The sequence below is a fragment of the Oncorhynchus clarkii genome, chromosome 26 (assembly GCF_045791955.1).
Source record: "Oncorhynchus clarkii lewisi isolate Uvic-CL-2024 chromosome 26, UVic_Ocla_1.0, whole genome shotgun sequence".
Taxonomy (NCBI): Eukaryota; Metazoa; Chordata; class Actinopteri; order Salmoniformes; family Salmonidae; genus Oncorhynchus; species Oncorhynchus clarkii.
In genome coordinates, this window is record NC_092172.1 from 41,331,497 (window position 1) to 41,355,883 (window position 24,387).

The window sequence follows — 24,387 nt, forward strand, 5'->3', positions numbered from 1 at the left end:
CACCCCTATAGGCCTTAGTCAAAAGTAGTGCACCATCACCCCTATAGGCCTTAGTCAAAAGTAGTGCACCATCACCCCTATAGGCCTTAGTCAAAAGTAGTGCACCATCACCCCTATAGGCCTTAGTCAAAAGTAGTGCACCATCACCCCTATAGGCCTTAGTCAAAAGTAGTGCACCATCACCCCTATAGGCCTTAGTCAAAAGTAGTGCACCATCACCCCTATAGGCCTTAGTCAAAAGTAGTGCACCATCACCCCTATAGGGCCTTAGTCAAAAGTAGTGCACCATCACCCCTATAGGCCTTAGTCAAAAGTAGTGCACCATCACCCCTATAGGCCTTAGTCAAAAGTAGTGCACCATCACCCCTATAGGCCTTAGTCAAAAGTAGTGCACCATCACCCCTATAGGCCTTAGTCAAAAGTAGTGCACCATCACCCCTATAGGCCTTAGTCAAAAGTAGTGCACCATCACCCCTATAGGCCTTAGTCAAAAGTAGTGCACCATCACCCCTATAGGCCTTAGTCAAAAGTAGTGCACCATCACCCCTATAGGCCTTAGTCAAAAGTAGTGCACCATCACCCCTATAGGCCTTAGTCAAAAGTAGTGCACCATCACCCCTATAGGCCTTAGTCAAAAGTAGTGCACCATCACCCCTATAGGCCTTAGTCAAAAGTAGTGCACCATCACCCCTATAGGCCTTAGTCAAAAGTAGTGCACCATCACCCCTATAGGCCTTAGTCAAAAGTAGTGCACCATCACCCCTATAGGCCTTAGTCAAAAGTAGTGCACCATCACCCCTATAGGCCTTAGTCAAAAGTAGTGCACCATCACCCCTATAGGCCTTAGTCAAAAGTAGTGCACCATCACCCCTATAGGCCTTAGTCAAAAGTAGTGCACCATCACCCCTATAGGCCTTAGTCAAAAGTAGTGCACTATGAAGGGAATAGGGTGCCGTTTGGGATGTAACCATGGTGGAGATGAGGTGAGTTACTCTGACATGATGAGCTCAGGGACAAACTAGACTATCTACTATTTATTCATTGTAAAATATGTGAAGGATAAAAATCCCATGAGATGATTAATCAACTCATATCCAAGGTGGTTCCCAAACAACAACAACAACAAATACTGGACCAAACAAACACAGAGGTAGTGACGGAATGGCTTTATGTTGCCGGTAGTGACGGAACAGCTATATATTAACAGTAGTGATGGAATAGCTTTGTCTTTTTAAAATTGCAACAGAAAATCAATGAACCAATCAGTACCTTGGCCAGCTGCTGCTCGGAGGCAAACCCCAGTCCGAACACTGTGTTGGCTCTGCTGTCAGCCCATTGGCCAAACTTCTGGGAGGTCTTGGTGAAGGTCATGTTTGGGGTGATGGTGCTGTTGATGATCACCTGAAGGGAGACAGGAAATTACACATTAGTAGGAGATGCGGTGGTGCCCCTGGAGCAGCTTGAGGGGGTTAGTGCCTTGCTCAAGGGCACAACGGAAATACCTGGAGCAGCTTGAGGGGGTACGTGCCTTGCTGGGCCACAGGGACATGGAATAGGGTTAAAGCACAAACAGTTTTGGACACCTCAGTTGGCAGCCAGTTTGGGAAACCAGTTTGGGAAACCTCAGTGGGCCACAGTTTTGCATGTGCACACCTGGGGTGTAATCATTAGTCCAAACACTAAAACAAGAGTTTCTATTGGACAAATTCAGGTAGGTCCCTCCCTATTTCATTCCATTTACGATACTTTTTGCAACAGAATAAGCCCCTGAAGTCCTTTGGTGTTCGCCAGCCATAATGGGACCCATCTCGTCCAAAAAGTTGACTCCAGTTTGCCAAAAAGCACCTGGATGATCATCAATGATGATGGTGTGATGGTTTGGGTTCCAGCATGGTGATGGTGGTGTGATGGTTTGGGGTCCAGCATGGTGATGGTGGTGTGATGGTTTGGGGTCCAGCATGGTGATGGTGGTGTGATGGTTTGGGGTCAAGCATGGTGATGGTGGTGTGATGGTTTGGGGATGCTTTGCTGCCTCAGGATCTAAGCGACTTGCCTTAATAGAAGGAACCGTGAATTCTGCTCTGTATCAGATCCTTCTACAGGAGAACGTCAGGCCATCTGTTTGTGAGCTGAAGCTGAAGCACAGCTGGGTCATGCAGCAAGACAACGATCCGAAACATCAAGTCTATATGAAAATGGCTAAAAAGACAAACACATTTGAAGTTTTGGAATGGCCTAGTCAAAGTCCAGACCTAATCCCAACGGAGATGTTGTGGCAGGACTTGAAACGAGCAGGTCATGCTTGAAAACTCACAAACGGCGCCGAGTTACAGCAGTTCTGCATGGAAGAGTGGGCCAAAAAAAAAAAATCCACAGCGACGTGAGAGACTGATCAACTACAGGAAGCGTTTGGTTGGAGTCGTCGCAGATACAAAGTGGAGCAACCAGTTACTGAGTGTCCACGGGGGCAATTACTTTTACACACTGGGGCATTGAGTGTTGCATAACTTTGTTCATCAAATAAATTAAATAAGTATGTCAATTGTTGTGTTATTTGTTCACTCAGGTTCCCTTTATCTAATATTAGGTTTTGGTTGAAGATCTGACAACATTCCAGTATAATTTTTTTTTTGCAAAAGTAGAGAAAATTAGAAAGTGGGGCCAATATTTTTTTCACAACACTGTATTATATTACTATTGGGACTGGCCTGGGGCTGGGACTGGGACAGATATGGGACTGGGCTGGGACTGGGAAGGAACTGGGACTGGGACTGGGACTGGGACGGAACTGGACTGGGACTGGGGCTGGGACTGGACTGGAATGGGACTGGGACTGGGCTGGGCTGGCAAGACACACCTTATCCTACTGTGCAGAACAGCAGGGTCTGTGTTCTCCATGGAAAACATGAGCAGAAGTGCTCCTATTTCCTGTTTGTTGTTGTTGACACAAGCCACAACTTATTTTGTTCTCAGTACATCTAAAATAATCTTCTTGTACAAGATTCAGAAGTGAAGCTAACCGTTTAGCTTCTACAATACAACTCTGGCCAAAGATCAAGATTCAGAAGTGAAGCTAACCGTTTAGCTTCTACAATACAACTCTGGCCAAAGATCAAGATTCAGAAGTGAAGCTAACCGTTTAGCTTCTCCAATACAACTCTGGCCAAAGATCAATCTCTTATTCAGCATCAGAAATCAAAGTAAAAGTGAAATAACTCAATTGCTTTTTGGGCAAAAAAAAACTAAAATAAACCCCACTTCTGCTAACAGACTCCTTCCCTTCTGAACTCCAGAGAAATAGAGAAACATTTCCATAATAACACAATGACAAGAGAAAGAGCTGGAGGCTTTATGTAATCTGAAGAGGAACAGAGTAATATCAGGACCATTAGATTGGTTCCCTTCAGAGTCTCTGCTGCACGCTCACACACACACACACACACACACACACACACACACACACACACACTGCCTCCAACTATGTCCAGTATGCACGTGTCCACACAGCCCACTGACCCTTATAATGGTCATTACGACTCCCAAGCCCATATCCCAAAAAGGCACCCTATTCACTATATAGTGCACTACTTTTGACCAGAGCATTATAGAACTCTGGTCTAAAGTAGTGCACTATGTAGGGAATAGGGAGTCATTTGGGACACAAGCCCTTCTCGGTTACAGTGTAGTCCAGCTGTTAAACTAGTAGCTGTTTAACAGGCCTGTTACTGGAGCATAATAACATGTATTAATAGTCTAATGATAGACTGTCTCCTAAATGGTCCTGAGGGCCCTGGTCTATAGTAGTGCACTACATAGGGAATAGGGCCCTGGTCTATAGTAGTACCACTATATAGGGAATAGGACTCTGGTCTATAGTAGTACCACTATATAGGGAATAGGGCTCTGGTCTATAGTAGTACCACTATATAGGGAATAGGGCTCTGGTCTATAGTAGTACCACTATATAGGGAATAGGGCTCTGGTCTATAGTAGTACCACTATATAGGGAATAGGGTGCTATAGTAGTACCACTATATAGGGAATAGGGTGCTATTTGGGACAGAGCCAGTGTTTCCGGGAGAGAAGTGAGTCACTGAGACTGTGATATGGTAAGGAGCGTGATTGATGAAACTGATATAGATGAATAATCTACTGGTAAGGAGAAGTGTCCCAGGGTGTGTATGACAACACAGAAACCTCCAGAGTTGTGGACTCGAGTCACATGACTTGGACTCGAGTCACATGACTTGGACTCGAGTCACACATTCGATGACTTGAGACTGGGAGACTCAAGACTTGGGGACTTCGACTTGAGACTGATGACTTGAAATTCTGTGAGTCTCCAGATGAGTCTCCAGACAGCAGATCCAGATGAGTCTCCAGATGAGTCTCCAGACAGCAGATCCAGATGAGTCTCCAGATGAGTCTCCAGACAGCAGATCCAGATGAGTCTCCAGACAGCAGATCCAGATGAGTCTCCAGATGAGTCTCCAGACAGCAGATCCAGATGAGTCTCCAGACAGCAGATCCAAATGAGTCTCCAGATGAGTCTTCAGACAGCAGATCCAGATGAGTCTCCAGACAGCAGATCCAGATGAGTCTCCAGACAGCAGATCCAGATGAGTCTCCAGACAGCAGATCCAGATGAGTCTCCAGACAGCAGATCCAGATGAGTCTCCAGACAGCAGATCCAGATGAGTCTCCAGACAGCAGATCCAGATGAGTCTCCAGACAGCAGATCCAGATGAGTCTCCAGACAGCAGATCCAGATGAGTCTCCAGACAGCAGATCCAGATGAGTCTCCAGATGAGTCTCCAGACAGCAGATCCAGATGAGTCTCCAGATGAGTCTCCAGACAGCAGATCCAGATGAGTCTCCAGACAGCAGATCCAGATGAGTCTCCAGACAGCAGATCCAGATGAGTCTCCAGATGAGTCTCCAGACAGCAGATCCAGATGAGTCTCCAGACAGCAGATCCAGATGAGTCTCCAGACAGCAGATCCAAATGAGTCTCCAGATGAGTCTTCAGACAGCAGATCCAGATGAGTCTCCAGACAGCAGATCCAGATGAGTCTCCAGACAGCAGATCCAGATGAGTCTCCAGACAGCAGATCCAGATGAGTCTCCAGACAGCAGATCCAGATGAGTCTCCAGACAGCAGATCCAGATGAGTCTCCAGACAGCAGATCCAGATGAGTCTCCAGACAGCAGATCCAGATGAGTCTCCAGATGAGTCTCCAGACAGCAGATCCAGATGAGTCTCCAGATGAGTCTCCAGACAGCAGATCCAGATCAGTCTCCAGATGAGTCTCCAGACAACAGATCCAGATGAGTATCCAGACAGAAGATCCAGATGAGTCTCCAGATGAGTCTCCAGACAGCAGATCCAGATCAGTCTCCAGATGAGTCTCCAGACAGCAGATCCAGATGAGTCTCCAGACAGCAGATCCAGATGAATCTCCAGATAGCAGATCCAGATGAATCTCAGATGAGTCTCCAGACAGCAGTTTAAATGACCCATAATCTAAAGACAAGATCCACATATCTCAGACAACAGCTCTTGTTTCATTTTCTCCATTATGCCTACGTTTAAATGACCCATAATTAAAGAAAGTTATCCATACAGTTTATCAATCCTCTACGGACCCGACTAATTCATTGATCACGTTCATATTTCAGACAGACCTAGTTTGGCTGGTTACTGGCTGTATGTCTGAAGACGGCTGTAACATCACACTAGGAGAGGCAGACGGACGGGTGGGCAGGCAGGCAGGCAGGCAGGCAGGCAGGCAGGCTGGCAGGCTGGCAGGCTGGCAGGCAGGCCCTCCAAAGTGACAGGCAAGTTGCAGACAGACTGTGCTTTCCTTGTCTTTCAATCTCCACTGCATACAGGTGGAGTGGTAGGGTGTATTATCCTGTTGGACCCCAGAGAAGTGACATCATATCCCAGGAAAGGTAGGGTGTATTATCCTGTTGGACCCCAGAGAAGTGACATCATATCCCTAGTTGATATTGGCTGCTAACATGAATGACTTCCATCTCAAAATGTAGTTTATGTCAGTGTCCTGCAGTTTGAAAATGCCTCACTGTTTATGGCTGCAATGACAGGCTACATTTGGGCAGCGATTGTGCACCGGGGTCGCGAACTACCCCTTTGGGGGTGGGGTGGGGTGGGGGGTTGTGCACCGGGGTCACGAACCACCCCTTTGGGGGTGGGGTGGGGGGGGTTGTGCACCGGGGTCGCGAACCACCCCTTTGGGGGTGGGGGGGTGGGGGGGTTGTGCACCGGGGTCGCGAACCACCCCTTTGGGGGTGGGGTGGGGTGGGGGGGTTGCAGGTCAAAAAGTTTGAGAACAACAGAGCAAGCGAACAGATCGCTGATTTACAGCGATAGGATCTGGTGCAGCACAAATATCAATTGGAGGGAGAGAGGATTGGCATAGTAAATACTCATGGTAAATACACAGAGTAAATACTCATAGTAAATACTCATGGTAAATACACATATTAAATACTCATAGTAAATACTCATGGTAAATACACATATTAAATACTCATATTAAATACACATAGTAAATACTCATAGTAAATACACATAGTAAATACTCATAGTAAATACTCATAGTAAATACTCATAGTAAATACTCATAGTAAATACTCATAGTAAATACGCATAGTAAATACACATAGTAAATACTCATAGTAAATACACATAGTAAATACTCATGGTAAATACTCATAGTAAAACCACATAGTAAATACTCATAGTAAATACTCATAGTAAATAATCATAGTAAATACTCATAGTAAATACTCATAGTAAATACTCATAGTAAATACTCATAGTAAATACTCATAGTAAATACTCATAGTAAATACGCATAGTAAATACACATAGTAAATACTCATAGTAAATACACATAGTAAATACTCATAGTAAATACACATAGTAAATACTCATGGTAAATACTCATAGTAAAACCACATAGTAAATACTCATAGTAAATACTCATAGTAAATAATCATAGTAAATAATCATAGTAAATACTCATGGTAAATACTCATAGTAAATACTCAAAGTAAATACTCATAGTAAATACACATAGTAAATACACATAGTAAATACACATAGTAAATACACATAGTAAATACTCATGGTAAATAATCATGGTAAATACTCATGGTAAATACTCAAAGTAAATACTCATAGTAAATACACATAGTAAATACTCATAGTAAATACTCATAGTAAATACGCATAGTAAATACGCATAGTAAATACACATAGTAAATACACATAGTAAATACTCATAGTAAATACACATAGTAAATACTCATGGTAAATACTCATAGTAAATACACAGTAAAAACGCATAGTAAATACTCATAGTAAATACTCATGGTAAATACTCATGGTAAATACTCATGGTAAATACTCATGGTAAATACTCATGGTAAATACTCATGGTAAATACTCATGGTAAATACTCATAGTAAATACTCATAGTAAATACTCATAGTAAATACACAGTAAAAACACATAGTAAATACTCATAGTAAATACTCATAGTAAATACACATAGTAAATACTCAGTAAATACACATAGTAAATACACACATAGTAAATACGCAGCTCTACAAACTGTTTGGGGATCCAGGATATGAACTGTTGAACCTTGAAGCTCAGCAGCAATGAGGCAGCAATTACTAGACCAGACCGACTGGTCTTCAGTATGAAATGGAGATGAAGCTGCATTTGGAATCTGTTCAAATGTACTATGACATATCCAAAATATGTTGTAGACAAAATAATGAAAATGTCTGTCTGGTAGCATCAATACATAGACAAAGATGTGTAAATGAACAAGCTATTGAATGTGTAGTTTATTTTACTTGAAAAAACATACGACTTGGACTTGACGACTCTGACCTTGTGACTGGAATAACACACACACACACACACACACACACACACACACACACACACACACACACACACACACACACACACACACACACACACACAAATAAACAAAGAAAACATTCTTTGTCCCACTCTCTCTGTCTCGGAGCAGCACAGAGAACTGATCCCAACAATTAAGAGACAACACAAGACATGTTAATTACTATGCACCCCTTGTCTCATAGCAACATGGCCCTGCTCCAAAATTAGGACTAGGAATAACTGACAACCGCTGTCCTCCTCTCATTCTTCCTCTTCCTCCTCTCTCTCTTCCTTTCTCCTCCTCTCTCTCTTCCTTTCTCCTCCTCTTCCTCCTCCTCTCTCTCTTCCTTTCTCCTCCTCTTCCTCCTCCTCTCTCTCTTCCTTTCTCCTCCTCTTCCTCCTCCTCCTCTCTCCCTCCCTCCCCATTATCACTCGTCTCCCTCTTTCCCCCCCATCTCTACCCCTCAATCCCCATCTCTTCCTCAACCCCCATCTCTTCACCTCAACCCCCATCTCTTCCCCTCAACCCCCGTCTCTTCCCCTCAACCCCCGTCTCTTCCCCTCAACCCCCGTCTCTACCCCTCAACCCCCGTCTCTACCCCTCAACCCCCGTCTCTACCCCTCAACCCCCTGTCTCTACCCCTCAACCCCCTGTCTCTACCCCTCAACCCCCTGTCTCTACCCCTCAACCCCCTGTCTCTACCCCTCAACCCCCACCTCTACCCCTCAACCCCCACCTCTACCCCTCAACCTCCACCTCTACCCCTCAACCTCCACCTCTACCCCTACACCCCCGTCTCTACCCCTACACCCCCGTCTCTACCCCTCAACCCCCGTCTCTACCCCTCAACCCCCGTCTCTACCCCTCAACCCCCATCTCTTCCTCAACCCCCATCTCTTCCTCAACCCCCATCTCTACCCCTCAATCCCCATCTCTACCCCTCAACCCCCATCTCTACCCCTCAACCCCCATCTCTTCCTCAACCCCCATCTCTACCCCTCAACCCCCATCTCTACCCCTCAACCCCCGTCTCTACCCCTCAACCCCCGTCTCTACCCCTCAACCCCCATCTCTTCCTCAACCCCCATCTCTTCCTCAACCCCCATCTCTACCCCTCAATCCCCATCTCTACCCCTCAACCCCCATCTCTACCCCTCAACCCCCATCTCTTCCTCAACCCCCATCTCTACCCCTCAACCCCCATCTCTACCCCTCAACCCCCGTCTCTACCCCTCAACCCCCGTCTCTACCCCTCAACCCCCGTCTCTACCCCTCAACCCCCGTCTCTACCCCTCAACCCCCGTCTCTACCCCTCACCCTCCGTCTCTACCCCTCACCCTCCGTCTCTACCCCTCACCCTCCGTCTCTACCCCTCACCCTCCTGTCTCTCCCCCACCCTCCTGTCTCTCCCCCACCCTCCTGTCTCTCCCCCACCCTCCTGTCTCTCCCTCACCCTCCTGTCTCTCCCCTACCCTCCTGTCTCTCCCTCACCCTCCTGTCTCTCCCTCACCCTCCTGTCTCTCCCTGCCTCTCCCTCATCCTCCTGTCTCTCCCTGCCTCTCCCTCGCCCTCCTGCCTCTCGCTCACCCTCCTGCCTCTAGCTCACCCTCCTGCCTCTAGCTCACCCTCCTGCCTCTAGCTCACCCTCCTGCCTCTAGCTCACCCTCCTGCCTCTAGCTCACCCTCCTGCCTCTCCCTCACCCTCCTGCCTCTCCCTCACCCTCCTGCCTCTCCCTCACCCTCCTGCCTCTCCCTGCCTCCCCCTGCCTCTCCCTCACCCACCTGCCTCTCCCTCATCCTCCTGCCTCTCCCTCATCCTCCTGCCTCTCCCTGCCTCTCCCTCATCCACCTGTCTCTCCCTGCCCCTCCCCCACCCTCCTGCCTCTCCCTCATCCTCCTGACTCTCCCTCACCCTCCTGCCTCTCCCTCACCCTCCTGCCTCTCCCTGCCACTCCCTCACCCTCCTGTCTCTCCCCCACCCTCCTCCTCTCCCTGCCTCTCCCTCATCCCCCTGCCTCTCCCTCATCCTCCTACCTCTCCCTCACCCTCCTGCCTCATCCCCGTCTCTCCCTGCCTCTCCCTCACCCACCTGCCTCTCCCTCATTCTCCTGCCTCTCCCTGCCTCTCCCTCATCCACCTGTCTCTCCCTGCCCCTCCCCCACCCTCCTGCCTCTCCCTCATCCTCCTGCCACTCCCTCACCCTCCTGTCTCTCCCTCATCCTCCTGCCTCTCCCCCACCCTCCTCATCCCCCTGCCTCTCCCTCATCCCCCTACCTCTCCGTCATCCTCCTGCCTCTCCCTCTTCCTCCTGCCTCTCCCTCATCCTCCTGCCTCTCCCTCATCCTCCTGCCTCTCCCTCATTCTCCTGCCTCTCCCTCATCCTCCTGCCTCTCCCTGCCTCTCCCTCATCCACCTGTCTCTCCCTGCCCCTCCCCCACCCTCCTGCCTCTCCCTCATCCTCCTGACTCTCCCTCACCCTCCTGCCTCTCCCTCACCCTCCTGCCTCTCCCTGCCACTCCCTCACCCTCCTGTCTCTCCCTCATCCTCCTGCCTCTCCCCCACCCTCCTCCTCTCCCTGCCTCTCCCCCACCCTCCTCCTCTCCCTGCCTCTCCCTCATCCCCCTGCCTCTCCCTCATCCTCCTACCTCTCCGTCATCCTCCTGCCTCTCCCTCATCCTCCTGCCTCTCCCTCATCCTCCTGCCTCTCCCTCATCCTCCTGCCTCTCCCTCATTCTCCTGCCTCTCCCTCATCCTCCTGCCTCTCCCTGCCTCTCCCTCATCCACCTGTCTCTCCCTGCCCCTCCCCCACCCTCCTGCCTCTCCCTCATCCTCCTGACTCTCCCTCACCCTCCTGCCTCTCCCTCACCCTCCTGCCTCTCCCTGCCACTCCCTCACCCTCCTGTCTCTCCCTCATCCTCCTGCCTCTCCCCTACCCTTCTCCTCTCCCTGCCTCTCCCTCATCTCCCTGCCTCTCCCTCATCCCCCTGCCTCTCCCTCATCCTCCTACCTCTCCGTCATCCTCCTGCCTCTCCCTCATCCTCCTGCCTCTCCCTCATCCTCCTGCCTCTCCCTCATCCTCCTGCCTCTCCCTCATCCTCCTGCCTCTCCCTCATCCTCCTGCCTCTCCCTCCTTTTTATATTTCCCTCACCACCCCATCTCCCTCTCTACCGAGGAGCTAACACTTATCTTTTTTTTCCAGAGCTCAGACCTCACAGAGAGACCTCACACCCTCACACCTCACTGAGAGCTCAGAACACTGTCCAAATCAGACATGCATGACAAATCCCCTGAGCTTTGTATTTCCAATAAAAGGCTCTGTAAAACACAACGTCAGACAAGAGAACTTGAAGAGACGGGGAGTTAGACAACAACCTTTACTGACATGCTTTAGAGACACCGCTCAGCTTGTTGTCAAGGTTATCTATAGGTGACTGTTGCTAGGGGTCGAGGAAGACTTCTCTGAGAGGTCAAAGAATTCGAAATTCGCATGTATGTTTTCTACACATGCACACAACCATCCTCCCCCCTCCTACCCTCGCCCTCCTATCCTCCTCCTTCTCCTATCCTCGCCCTCCTATCCTCCTCCTTCTCCTATCCTCGCCCTCCTATCCTCCTCCTTCTTCTATCCTCGCCCTCCTATCCTCGCCCTCCTACCCTCGCCCTCCTACCCTCGCCCTCCTATCCTTCTATCCTCGCCCTCCTATCCTCACCCTCCTATCCTCCTATCCTTAACCTCCTACCCTCCTATCCTCGCCCTCCTACCCTCCTATCCTCGCCCTCCTACCCTCACCCTCCTATCCTCGCCCTCCTATCCTCCTATCCTTGCCCTCCTACCCTCGCCCTCCTATCCTCCTATCCTTGCCCTCCTACCCTCGCCCTCCTATCCTCGCCCTATCCTACACCCCTTCTAACTTCCCCCTCCTATCGTCCACCTCCTACCCTCCTACCCTCCTATCGTCCACCCCTCCTATCCTCCCGCCTTCTATCTTCCACATCCTACCCTCCTATCCTCCCCCTCCTATTCTCCTATCCTGCCCGCTATCCTCCCCCTCCTATCTTCCACCCCCTCCTATCCTCTACCCTCCTATTCTCCCCCCTCCTACCCTCCTATCCTCTACCCCTACCCTCCTATTCTCCCCCCCTACCCTCCTATCCTCTACCCCTACCCTCCTATTCTCCCCCCTCCCACCCTCCTATCCTCTACCCCTACACTCCTATTCTCCCCCCCTACCCTCCTATCCTCTACCCCTACCCTCCTATCCTCTACCCCTACCCTCCTATTCTCCCCCCTCCTACCCTCCTATCCTCTACCCCTACCCTCCTATTCTCCCCCTCCTACCCTCCTATCCTCTACCCTCCTATTCTCCCCCCTCCTACCCTCCTATCCTCTACCCTACCCTCCTATTCTCCCCCTTCCTACCCTCCTATCCTCTACCCCTACCCTCCTATTCTCCCCCCTCCTACCCTCCTATCCTCTACCCCTACCCTCCTATCCTCTACCCCTACCCTCCTATTCTCCCCCCTCCTACCCTCCTATCCTCTACCCCTACCCTCTTATCCTCTACCCCTACCCTCTTATCCTCTACCCCTACCCTCTTATTCTCCCCCCTCCTACCCTCTTATCCTCTACCCCTACCCTCCTATTCTCCCCCCTCCTATCCTCTACCCCTACCCTCATATTCCCCCTCCTACTCTCCTATCCTCTACCCCTACCCTCCTATTCTCCAACCCTCCTATTCTCCCCCCTCCTACCCCCTATGGTCCCTAGTCCCCTACGGTCCCTGGTCCCCTAACCCCTATGGTCCCTAGTCCCCTACGGTCCCCTACCCCCTATGGTCCCTAGTCCCCTACGGTCCCTGGTCCCCTACGGTCCCCTACCACCTATGGTCCCCTACGGTCCCCTACCCCCTATGGTCTCTAGTCCCCTACGGTCCCTGGTCCCCTACCCCCTATGGTCTCTAGTCCCCTACGGTCCCTGGTCCCCAACGGTCCCTGGTCCCCTACCCCCTATGGTCCCTAGTCCCCTACGGTCCCCTACCCCCTATGGTCCCTAGTCCCCTACGGTCCCTGGTCCCCTACGGTCCCCTACCCCCTATGGTCCCCTACCGTCCCCTACCCCCTATGGTCTCTAGTCCCCTACGGTCCCTGGTCCCCTACCCCCTATGGTCTCTAGTCCCCTACGGTCCCTGGTCCCCAACGGTCCCTGGTCCCCTACCCCCTATGGTCCCTCGTTCCCTAGTTGTGGCTCATCCTATAGAACTACGGCTGTAAAACATGTTTTTAATATACTGTCCACGCTGTCTCTTACACACACAGGACTCTGGTACTGTTGGAGCTAGAAACACCAGCATTACTACACTGTCTCTTACACACACAGGACTCTGACACTGTTGGAGCTAGAAACACCAGCATTACTACACTGTTGGAGATAGAAACACCAGCATTACTACACTGTTGGAGCTAGAAACACCAGCATTACTACACTGTTGGAGATAGAAACACCAGCATTACTACACTGTTGGAGATAGAAACACCAGCATTACTACACTGTTGGAGACAGAAACACCAGCATTACTACACTGTTGGAGCTACAAACACCAGCATTACTACACTGTTGGAGATAGAAACACCAGCATTACTACACTGTTGGAGCTACAAACACCAGCATTACTACACTGTTGGAGACAGAAACACCAGCATTACTACACTGTTGGAGATAGAAACACCAGCATTACTACACTGTTGGAGCTAGAAACACCAGCATTACTGCACTGTTGGAGCTAGAAACACCAGCATTACTACACTGTTGGAGCTAGAAACACCAGCATTACTACACTGTTGGAGCTACAAACACCAGCATTACTACACTGTTGGAGACAGAAACACCAGCATTACTACACTGTTGGAGCTAGAAACACCAGCATTACTGCACTGTTGGAGCTATAAACACCAGCATTACTACACTGTTGGAGACAGAAACACCAGCATTACTCTGCACCTGCAATAACATCTGAGTAGCGCAGGGGTCTAAGGCACTGCATCTCAGTGCAAGAGGTGTCATCACAGTCCCTGGTTCGAATCTAGGCTGTATCACATCCGGCCGTGATTAGGAGTCCCAAAGGGCGGCGCACAATTGGCCCAGCGTCGTCCAGGTTTTAGCCGGAGTCGGCCATCTTTGTAAATAAGAATTTGTTCTTAACAGACTTGCCTCGTTAAATAAAGGCTCAATTAAAAATAAAAAATGAAATAGGTACGCAACCAATTCAATGTGATTATGAAGTAGTGCACTAGATAGGGAATCGGGCGCCATGTGGGACTCATCCCAAGTCCCTGATAGAAGACCGGTACGTTCACAGGGAACTAAGGAGATTCAGTCTTCAGTCTAAGATCTCTGACATGTCATGGTTGTATGGTTGTATTCAGTATGTGTGTAAGATCTCTCTGACATGTCATGGTTGTATGGTTGTCTTCAGTATGTGTCTAAGATCTCTGACATGTCATGGTTGTATGGTTGTCTTCAGTATGTGTGTAAGATCTCTCTGACATGTCATGGTTGTATGGTTGTCTTCAGTATGTGTGTAAGATCTCTCTGACATGTCATGGTTGTATGGTTGTCTTCAGTATGTGTCTAAGATCTCTGACATGTTATGGTTGTATGGTTGTCTTCAGTATGTGTCTAAGATCTCTCTGACATGTCATGGTTGTATGGTTGTCTTCAGTATGTGTGTAAGATCTCTCTGACATGTCATGGTTGTATGGTTGTCTTCAGTATGTGTCTAAGATCTCTGACATGTCATGGTTGTATGGTTGTCTTCAGTATGTGTGTAAGATCTCTGACATGTCATGATTGTATGGTTGTCTTCAGTATGTGTGTAAGATCTCTCTGACATGTCATGGTTGTATGGTTGTCTTCAGTATGTGTGTAAGATCTCTCTGACATGTCATGGTTGTATGGTTGTCTTCAGTATGTGTGTAAGATCTCTCTGACATGTCATGGTTGTATGGTTGTCTTCAGTATGTGTCTAAGATCTCTGACATGTTATGGTTGTATGGTTGTCTTCAGTATGTGTCTAAGATCTCTCTGACATGTCATGGTTGTCTTCAGTATGTGTCTAAGATCTCTCTGACATGTCATGGTTGTCTTCAGTATGTGTCTAAGATCTCTCTGACATGTCATGGTTGTATGGTTGTCTTCAGTATGTGTGTAAGATCTCTCTGACATGTCATGGTTGTATGGTTGTCTTCAGTATGTGTGTAAGATCTCTCTGACATGTCATGGTTGTATGGTTGTCTTCAGTATGTGTCTAAGATCTCTCTGACATGTCATGGTTGTCTTCAGTATGTGTCTAAGATCTCTCTGACATGTCATGGTTGTCTTCAGTATGTGTGTAAGATCTCTCTGACATGTCATGGTTGTCTTCAGTATGTGTGTAAGATCTCTCTGACATGTCATGGTTGTATGGTTGTCTTCAGTATGTGTCTAAGATCTCTCTGACATGTCATGGTTGTATGGTTGTCTTCAGTATGTGTGTAAGATCTCTCTGACATGTCATGGTTGTATGGTTGTCTTCAGTATGTGTGTAAGATCTCTCTGACATGTCATGGTTGTATGGTTGTCTTCAGTATGTGTCTAAGATCTCTGACATGTTATGGTTGTATGGTTGTCTTCAGTATGTGTGTAAGATCTCTCTGACATGTCATGGTTGTATTCAGTCTTCAGTATGTGTCTAAGATCTCTCTGACATGTCATGGTTGTATGGTTGTCTTCAGTATGTGTGTAAGATCTCTCTGACATGTCATGGTTGTATGGTTGTCTTCAGTATGTGTCTAAGATCTCTGACATGTTATGGTTGTATGGTTGTCTTCAGTATGTGTGTAAGATCTCTCTGACATGTCATGGTTGTATTCAGTCTTCAGTATGTGTCTAAGATCTCTGACATGTTATGGTTGTATGGTTGTCTTCAGTATGTGTCTAAGATCTCTGACATGTCATGGTTGTATTCAGTATGTGTGTAAGATCTCTGACATGTCATGGTTGTATGGTTGTCTTCAGTATGTGTCTAAGATCTCTGACATGTTATGGTTGTATGGTTGTCTTCAGTATGTGTGTAAGATCTCTCTGACATGTCATGGTTGTATGGTTGTCTTCAGTATGTGTGTAAGATCTCTCTGACATGTCATGGTTGTATGGTTGTCTTCAGTATGTGTCTAAGATCTCTGACATGTCATGGTTGTATGGTTGTCTTCAGTATGTGTCTAAGATCTCTGACATGTCATGGTTGTATTCAGTATGTGTGTAAGATCTCTCTGACATGTTATGGTTGTATTCAGTCTTCAGTATGTGTCTAAGATCTCTGACATGTTATGGTTGTATGGTTGTCTTCAGTATGTGTGTAAGATCTCTCTGACATGTCATGGTTGTATGGTTGTCTTCAGTATGTGTGTAAGATCTCTCTGACATGTCATGGTTGTATGGTTGTCTTCAGTATGTGTCTAAGATCTCTGACATGTCATGGTTGTATGGTTGTCTTCAGTATGTGTCTAAGATCTCTGACATGTCATGGTTGTATTCAGTATGTGTGTAAGATCTCTCTGACATGTCATGGTTGTATGGTTGTCTTCAGTATGTGTGTAAGATCTCTGACATGTTATGGTTGTATTCAGTATGTGTGTAAGATCTCTGACATGTCATGGTTGTATTCAGTATGTGTGTAAGATCTCTCTGACATGTCATGGTTGTCTGGTTGTCTTCAGTATGTGTCTAAGATCTCTGACATGTCATGGTTGTATGGTTGTCTTCAGTATGTGTGTAAGATCTCTGACATGTTATGGTTGTATGGTTGTCTTCAGTATGTGTCTAAGATCTCTGACATGTTATGGTTGTATGGTTGTCTTCAGTATGTGTCTAAGATCTCTCTGACATGTCATGGTTGTATGGTTGTCTTCAGTATGTGTCTAAGATCTCTGACATGTCATGGTTGTCTTCAGTATGTGTCTAAGATCTCTCTGACATGTCATGGTTGTCTTCAGTATGTGTCTAAGATGTCTGACATGTTATGGTTGTATGGTTGTCTTCAGTATGTGTCTAAGATCTCTCTGACATGTCATGGTTGTATGGTTGTCTTCAGTATGTGTGTAAAATCTCTCTGACATGTCATGGTTGTATGGTTGTCTTCAGTATGTGTGTAAGATCTCTGACATGTTATGGTTGTATGGTTGTCTTCAGTATGTGTGTAAGATCTCTCTGACATGTAATGGTTGTATTCAGTCTTCAGTATGTGTCTAAGATCTCTGACATGTTATGGTTGTATGGTTGTCTTCAGTATGTGTCTAAGATCTCTCTGACATGTTATGGTTGTATTCAGTCTTCAGTATGTGTCTAAGATCTCTGACATGTTATGGTTGTATGGTTGTCTTCAGTATGTGTGTAAGATCTCTCTGACATGTCATGGTTGTATTCAGTCTTCAGTATGTGTCTAAGATCTCTGACATGTTATGGTTGTATGGTTGTCTTCAGTATGTGTCTAAGATCTCTGACATGTCATGGTTGTATTCAGTATGTGTGTAAGATCTCTGACATGTCATGGTTGTATGGTTGTCTTCAGTATGTGTCTAAGATCTCTCTGACATGTCATGGTTGTATTCAGTATGTGTCTAAGATCTCTGACATGTTATGGTTGTATGGTTGTCTTCAGTATGTGTCTAAGATCTCTGACATGTTATGGTTGTATGGTTGTCTTCAGTATGTGTCTAAGATCTCTCTGACATGTCATGGTTGTCTTCAGTATGTGTCTAAGATCTCTCTGACATGTCATGGTTGTATGGTTGTCTTCAGTATGTGTGTAAGATCTCTCTGACATGTCATGGTTGTATGGTTGTCTTCAGTATGTGTCTAAGATCTCTGACATGTTATGGTTGTATGGTTGTCTTCAGTATGTGTGTAAGATCTCTCTGACATGTCATGGTTGTATTCAGTCTTCAGTATGTGTCTAAGATCTCTGACATGTTATGGTTGTATGGTTGTCTTCAGTATGTGTCTAAGATCTCTGACATGTCATGGTTGTATTCAGTATGTGTGTAAGATCTCTGACATGTCATGGTTGTATGGTTGTCTTCAGTATGTGTCTAAGATCTCTGACATGTTATGGTTGTATGGTTGTCTTCAGTATGTGTGTAAGATCTCTCTGACATGTCATGGTTGTATGGTTGTCTTCAGTATGTGTGTAAGATCTCTCTGACATGTCATGGTTGTATGGTTGTCTTCAGTATGTGTCTAAGATCTCTGACATGTCATGGTTGTATGGTTGTCTTCAGTATGTGTCTAAGATCTCTGACATGTCATGGTTGTATTCAGTATGTGTGTAAGATCTCTCTGACATGTCATGGTTGTATTCAGTATGTGTGTAAGATCTCTCTGACATGTTATGGTTGTATTCAGTCTTCAGTATGTGTCTAAGATCTCTGACATGTTATGGTTGTATGGTTGTCTTCAGTATGTGTCTAAGATCTCTGACATGTTATGGTTGTATGGTTGTCTTCAGTATGTGTGTAAGATCTCTCTGACATGTCATGGTTGTATGGTTGTCTTCAGTATGTGTCTAAGATCTCTGACATGTTATGGTTGTATGGTTGTCTTCAGTATGTGTCTAAGATCTCTGACATGTCATGGTTGTATTCAGTATGTGTGTAAGATCTCTGACATGTCATGGTTGTCTTCAGTATGTGTCTAAGATCTCTCTGACATGTCATGGTTGTCTTCAGTATGTGTCTAAGATCTCTCTGACATGTCATGGTTGTATTCAGTATGTGTGTAAGATCTCTCTGACATGTTATGGTTGTATTCAGTCTTCAGTATGTGTCTAAGATCTCTGACATGTTATGGTTGTATGGTTGTCTTCAGTATGTGTGTAAGATCTCTCTGACATGTCATGGTTGTATGGTTGTCTTCAGTATGTGTGTAAGATCTCTCTGACATGTCATGGTTGTATTCAGTATGTGTGTAAGATCTCTCTGACATGTCATGGTTGTATGGTTGTCTTCAGTATGTGTGTAAGATCTCTCTGACATGTCATGGTTGTATGGTTGTATTCAGTATGTGTGTAAGATCTCTGACATGTTATGGTTGTATTCAGTATGTGTGTAAGATCTCTGACATGTCATGGTTGTATTCAGTATGTGTGTAAGATCTCTGACATGTCATGGTTGTATTCAGTATGTGTGTAAGATCTCTCTGACATGTCATGGTTGTCTGGTTGTCTTCAGTATGTGTCTAAGATCTCTGACATGTCATGGTTGTATTCAGTATGTGTGTAAGATCTCTCTGACATGTCATGGTTGTCTTCAGTATGTGTCTAAGATCTCTGACATGTTATGGTTGTATGGTTGTCTTCAGTATGTGTGTAAGATCTCTCTGACATGTCATGGTTGTATGGTTGTCTTCAGTATGTGTCTAAGATCTCTGACATGTTATGGTTGTATGGTTGTCTTCAGTATGTGTGTAAGATCTCTCTGACATGTCATGGTTGTATGGTTGTCTTCAGTATGTGTCTAAGATCTCTCTGACATGTCATGGTTGTATTCAGTCTTCAGTATGTGTCTAAGATCTCTCTGACATGTCATGGTTGTATGGTTGTATTCAGTATGTGTGTAAGATCTCTCTGACATGTTATGGTTGTATTCAGTCTTCAGTATGTGTCTAAGATCTCTGACATGTTATGGTTGTATGGTTGTCTTCAGTATGTGTGTAAGATCTCTCTGACATGTCATGGTTGTCTTCAGTATGTGTCTAAGATCTCTGACATGTCATGGTTGTATGGTTGTCTTCAGTATGTGTGTAAGATCTCTCTGACATGTCATGGTTGTATGGTTGTCTTCAGTATGTGTGTAAGATCTCTCTGACATGTCATGGTTGTATGGTTGTCTTCAGTATGTGTCTAAGATCTCTGACATGTCATGGTTGTATTCAGTATGTGTGTAAGATCTCTCTGACATGTCATGGTTGTATGGTTGTCTTCAGTATGTGTGTAAGATCTCTCTGACATGTCATGGTTGTATGGTTGTATTCAGTATGTGTGTAAGATCTCTGACATGTCATGGTTGTATTCAGTATGTGTGTAAGATCTCTCTGACATGTCATGGTTGTATGGTTGTCTTCAGTATGTGTCTAAGATCTCTGACATGTCATGGTTGTATTCAGTATGTGTGTAAGATCTCTCTGACATGTCATGGTTGTCTTCAGTATGTGTGTAAGATCTCTCTGACATGTCATGATTGTATGGTTGTCTTCAGTATGTGTCTAAGATCTCTCTGACATGTCATGGTTGTATGGTTGTCTTCAGTATGTGTCTAAGATCTCTCTGACATGTCATGGTTGTATGGTTGTCTTCAGTATGTGTCTAAGATCTCTGACATGTTATGGTTGTATGGTTGTCTTCAGTATGTGTCTAAGATCTCTCTGACATGTCATGGTTGTATGGTTGTCTTCAGTATGTGTCTAAGATCTCTGACATGTTATGGTTGTATGTGTTAATGTAACTAACTGGAGTAGTCTCAATAAACCTGATCAAACACATACAGGGAGAGAGAGATACACAACACCCTCCTATCTTAGTTTCTCATTTCAACTGTGTAGGGCGGCTATCTCAGAGAGATACAGTATTAACGTCTTTCCAAATCTGAAATCACCCACCTAGAGAGACAGAAAGACAGAGGACAGAGACAGAGAGAGAGAGAGAGAGACAGAGAGAGAGAGAGAGAGTGTCAGCTCTCCACCCAACATTAGCATGGTGATGACCCAAGCTCTGCCCATCCTCTTCATATGAAGGGATGAAGAGAAGAGGAAGAGGGAGAGAGAGAGAAGAAGAAGAGGGAGACAGAGAGAAGAGGAAGAGGGAGACAGAGAGAAGAGGAAGAGGGAGACACAGAGAAGAGGGAGACAGAGAAGAGGGAGACAGAGAGAAGAGGGAGACAGAGAGAAGAGGGAGACAGAGAGAAGAGGGAGACAGAGAGAAGAGGGAGACAGAGAGAAGAGGGAGACAGAGAGAAGAGGGAGACAGAGAGAAGAGGGAGATAGAGAGAAGAGGGAGATAGAGAGAAGAGGGAGACAGAGAGAAGAGGGAGACAGAGAGAAGAGGAAGACAGAGAGAAGAGGAATACAGAGAAAATAGGAAGAGGAAGACAGAGAGAAGAGGAAGACAGAGAGAAGAGGAAGACAGAGAGAAGAGGAAGACAGAGAGAAGAGGAATACAGAGAGAAGAGGAATACAGAGAGAAGAGGAAGACAGAGAGAAGAGGAAGACAGAGAGAAGAGGAAGACAGAGAGAAGAGGAAGACAGAGAGAAGAGGAATACAGAGAGAAGAGGGAGACAGAGAGAATAGGAAGACAGAGAGAAGAGGAATACAGAGAAAAGAGGAAGAGGAAGACAGAGAGAAGAGGAAGACAGAGAGAAGAGGAAGACAGAGAGAAGAGGAAGACAGAGAGAAGAGGGAGACAGAGAGAAGAGGGAGACAGAGAGAAGAGGGAGACAGAGAGAAGAGGAAGACAGAGAGAAGAGGAAGACAGAGAGAAGAGGAAGACAGAGAGAAGAGGGAGACAGAGAGAAGAGGGAGACAGAGAGAAGAGGGAGACAGAGAGAAGAGGGAGACAGAGAGAAGAGGAAGACAGAGAGAAGAGGGAGACAGAGAGAAGAGGGAGACAGAGAGAAGAGGAAGACAGAGAGAAGAGGAAGACAGAGAGAAGAGGAAGACAGAGAGAAGAGGAAGACAGAGAGAAGAGGAAGACAGAGAGAAGAGGGAGACAGAGAGAAGAGGGAGACAGAGAGAAGAGGAAGACAGAGAGAAGAGGAAGACAGAGAGAAGAGGGAGACAGAGAGAAGAGGAAGACAGAGAGAAGAGGAAGACAGAGAGAAGAGGAAGACAGAGAGAAGAGGAATACAGAGAGAAGAGGGAGACAGAGAGAAGAGGGAGACAGAGAGAAGAGGGAGACAGAGAGAAGAGGGAGACAGAGAGAAGAGGAAGACAGAGAGAAGAGGAATACAGAGAGAAGAGGAAGACAGAGAGAAGAGGGAGACAGAGAGAAGAGGAAGACAGAGAGAAGAGGAAGACAGAGAGAAGAGGAAGACAGAGAGAAGAGGAAGACAGAGAGAAGAGGAATACAGAGAGAAGAGGGAGACAGAGAGAAGAGGGAGACAGAGAGAAGAGGGAGACAGAGAGAAGAGGAAGACAGAGAGAAGAGGAATACAGAGAAAAGAGGAAGAGGAAGACAGAGAGAAGAGGAAGACAGAGAGAAGAGGAAGACAGAGAGAAGAGGAAGACAGAGAGAAGAGGGAGACAGAGAGAAGAGGAAGACAGAGAGAAGAGGAAGACAGAGAGAAGAGGAAGACAGAGAGAAGAGGAAGACAGAGAGAAGAGGAAGACAGAGAGAAGAGGAAGACAGAGAGAAGAGGGAGACAGAGAGAAGAGGTAGACAGAGAGAAGAGGAAGACAGAGAGAAGAGGGAGACAGAGAGAAGAGGAAGACAGAGAGAAGAGGAAGACAGAGAGAAGAGGAAGACAGAGAGAAGAGGAAGACAGAGAGAAGAGGGAGACAGAGAGAAGAGGGAGACAGAGAGAAGAGGGAGACAGAGAGAAGAGGAAGACAGAGAGAAGAGGAATACAGAGAGAAGAGGAAGACAGAGAGAAGAGGAAGACAGAGAGAAGAGGGAGACAGAGAGAAGAGGAATACAGAGAGAAGAGGAATACAGAGAGAAGAGGGAGACAGAGAGAAGAGGGAGACAGAGAGAAGAGGGAGACAGAGAGAAGAGGAAGACAGAGAGAAGAGGAAGACAGAGAGAAGAGGAAGACAGAGAGAAGAGGAATACAGAGAGAAGAGGGAGACAGAGAGAAGAGGGAGACAGAGAGAAGAGGGAGACAGAGAGAAGAGGAATACAGAGAAAAGAGGAAGAGGAAGACAGAGAGAAGAGGAAGACAGAGAGAAGAGGAAGACAGAGAGAAGAGGGAGACAGAGAGAAGAGGGAGACAGAGAGAAGAGGGAGACAGAGAGAAGAGGGAGACAGAGAGAAGAGGGAGACAGAGAGAAGAGGAATACAGAGAGAAGAGGGAGACAGAGAGAAGAGGGAGACAGAGAGAAGAGGGAGACAGAGAGAAGAGGGAGACAGAGAGAAGAGGGAGACAGAGAGAAGAGGGAGACAGAGAGAAGAGGAAGACAGAGAGAAGAGGAAGACAGAGAGAAGAGGGAGACAGAGAGAAGAGGAAGACAGAGAGAAGAGGAAGACAGAGAGAAGAGGAAGACAGAGAGAAGAGGAAGACAGAGAGAAGAGGAAGACAGAGAGAAGAGGAAGACAGAGAGAAGAGGAAGACAGAGAGAAGAGGAAGACAGAGAGAAGAGGAAGACAGAGAGAAGAGGGAGACAGAGAGAAGAGGGAGACAGAGAGAAGAGGAAGACAGAGAGAAGAGGAAGACAGAGAGAAGAGGAAGACAGAGAGAAGAGGAAGACAGAGAGAAGAGGAAGACAGAGAGAAGAGGAAGACAGAGAGAAGAGGAAGACAGAGAGAAGAGGAAGACAGAGAGAAGAGGGAGACAGAGAGAAGAGGAAGACAGAGAGAAGAGGAAGACAGAGAGAAGAGGAAGACAGAGAGAAGAGGGAGACAGAGAGAAGAGGAAGACAGAGAGAAGGGGAAGACAGAGAGAAGAGGAAGACAGAGAGAAGAGGGAGACAGAGAGAAGAGGAAGACAGAGAGAAGAGGGAGACAGAGAGAAGAGGGAGACAGAGAGAAGAGGGAGACAGAGAGAAGAGGAAGACAGAGAGAAGAGGAAGACAGAGAGAAGAGGAAGACAGAGAGAAGAGGAATACAGAGAGAAGAGGGAGACAGAGAGAAGAGGAGGACAGAGAGAAGAGGAAGACAGAGAGAAGAGGAAGACAGAGAGAAGAGGGAGACAGAGAGAAGAGGAAGACAGAGAGAAGAGGGAGACAGAGAGAAGAGGAATACAGAGAAAAGAGGAAGAGGAAGACAGAGAGAAGAGGAAGACAGAGAGAAGAGGAAGACAGAGAGAAGAGGAAGACAGAGAGAAGAGGAAGACAGAGAGAAGAGGAAGACAGAGAGAAGAGGAAGACAGAGAGAAGAGGAAGACAGAGAGAAGAGGGAGACAGAGAGAAGAGGAAGACAGAGAGAAGAGGAATACAGAGAGAAGAGGAAGAGGAAGACAGAGAGAAGAGGAAGACAGAGAGAAGAGGAAGACAGAGAGAAGAGGAAGACAGAGAGAAGAGGGAGACAGAGAGAAGAGGGAGACAGAGAGAAGAGGAAGACAGAGAGAAGAGGAAGACAGAGAGAAGAGGGAGACAGAGAGAAGAGGGAGACAGAGAGAAGAGGAAGACAGAGAGAAGAGGAAGACAGAGAGAAGAGGAAGACAGAGAGAAGAGGAAGACAGAGAGAAGAGGAAGACAG

The 24,387-nt window shown here is 46.7% G+C and overlaps 1 protein-coding gene across 4 annotated transcripts in view; it reads right to left on the reverse strand.

Annotated features, from left to right (window-relative positions):
* The window catches only part of LOC139384807 (homer protein homolog 2-like), a 117,504-nt gene that overhangs the window by 45,909 nt on the left and 47,208 nt on the right, over positions 1-24,387 (reverse strand). For all 4 annotated transcript variants that reach the window (XM_071129694.1, XM_071129693.1, XM_071129696.1 and 1 more), the window contains exon 3: positions 1,270-1,401. In XM_071129694.1, coding sequence (XP_070985795.1) covers positions 1,270-1,401 — 132 coding nt within the window. The remainder of the gene's footprint in view (positions 1-1,269; positions 1,402-24,387) is intronic.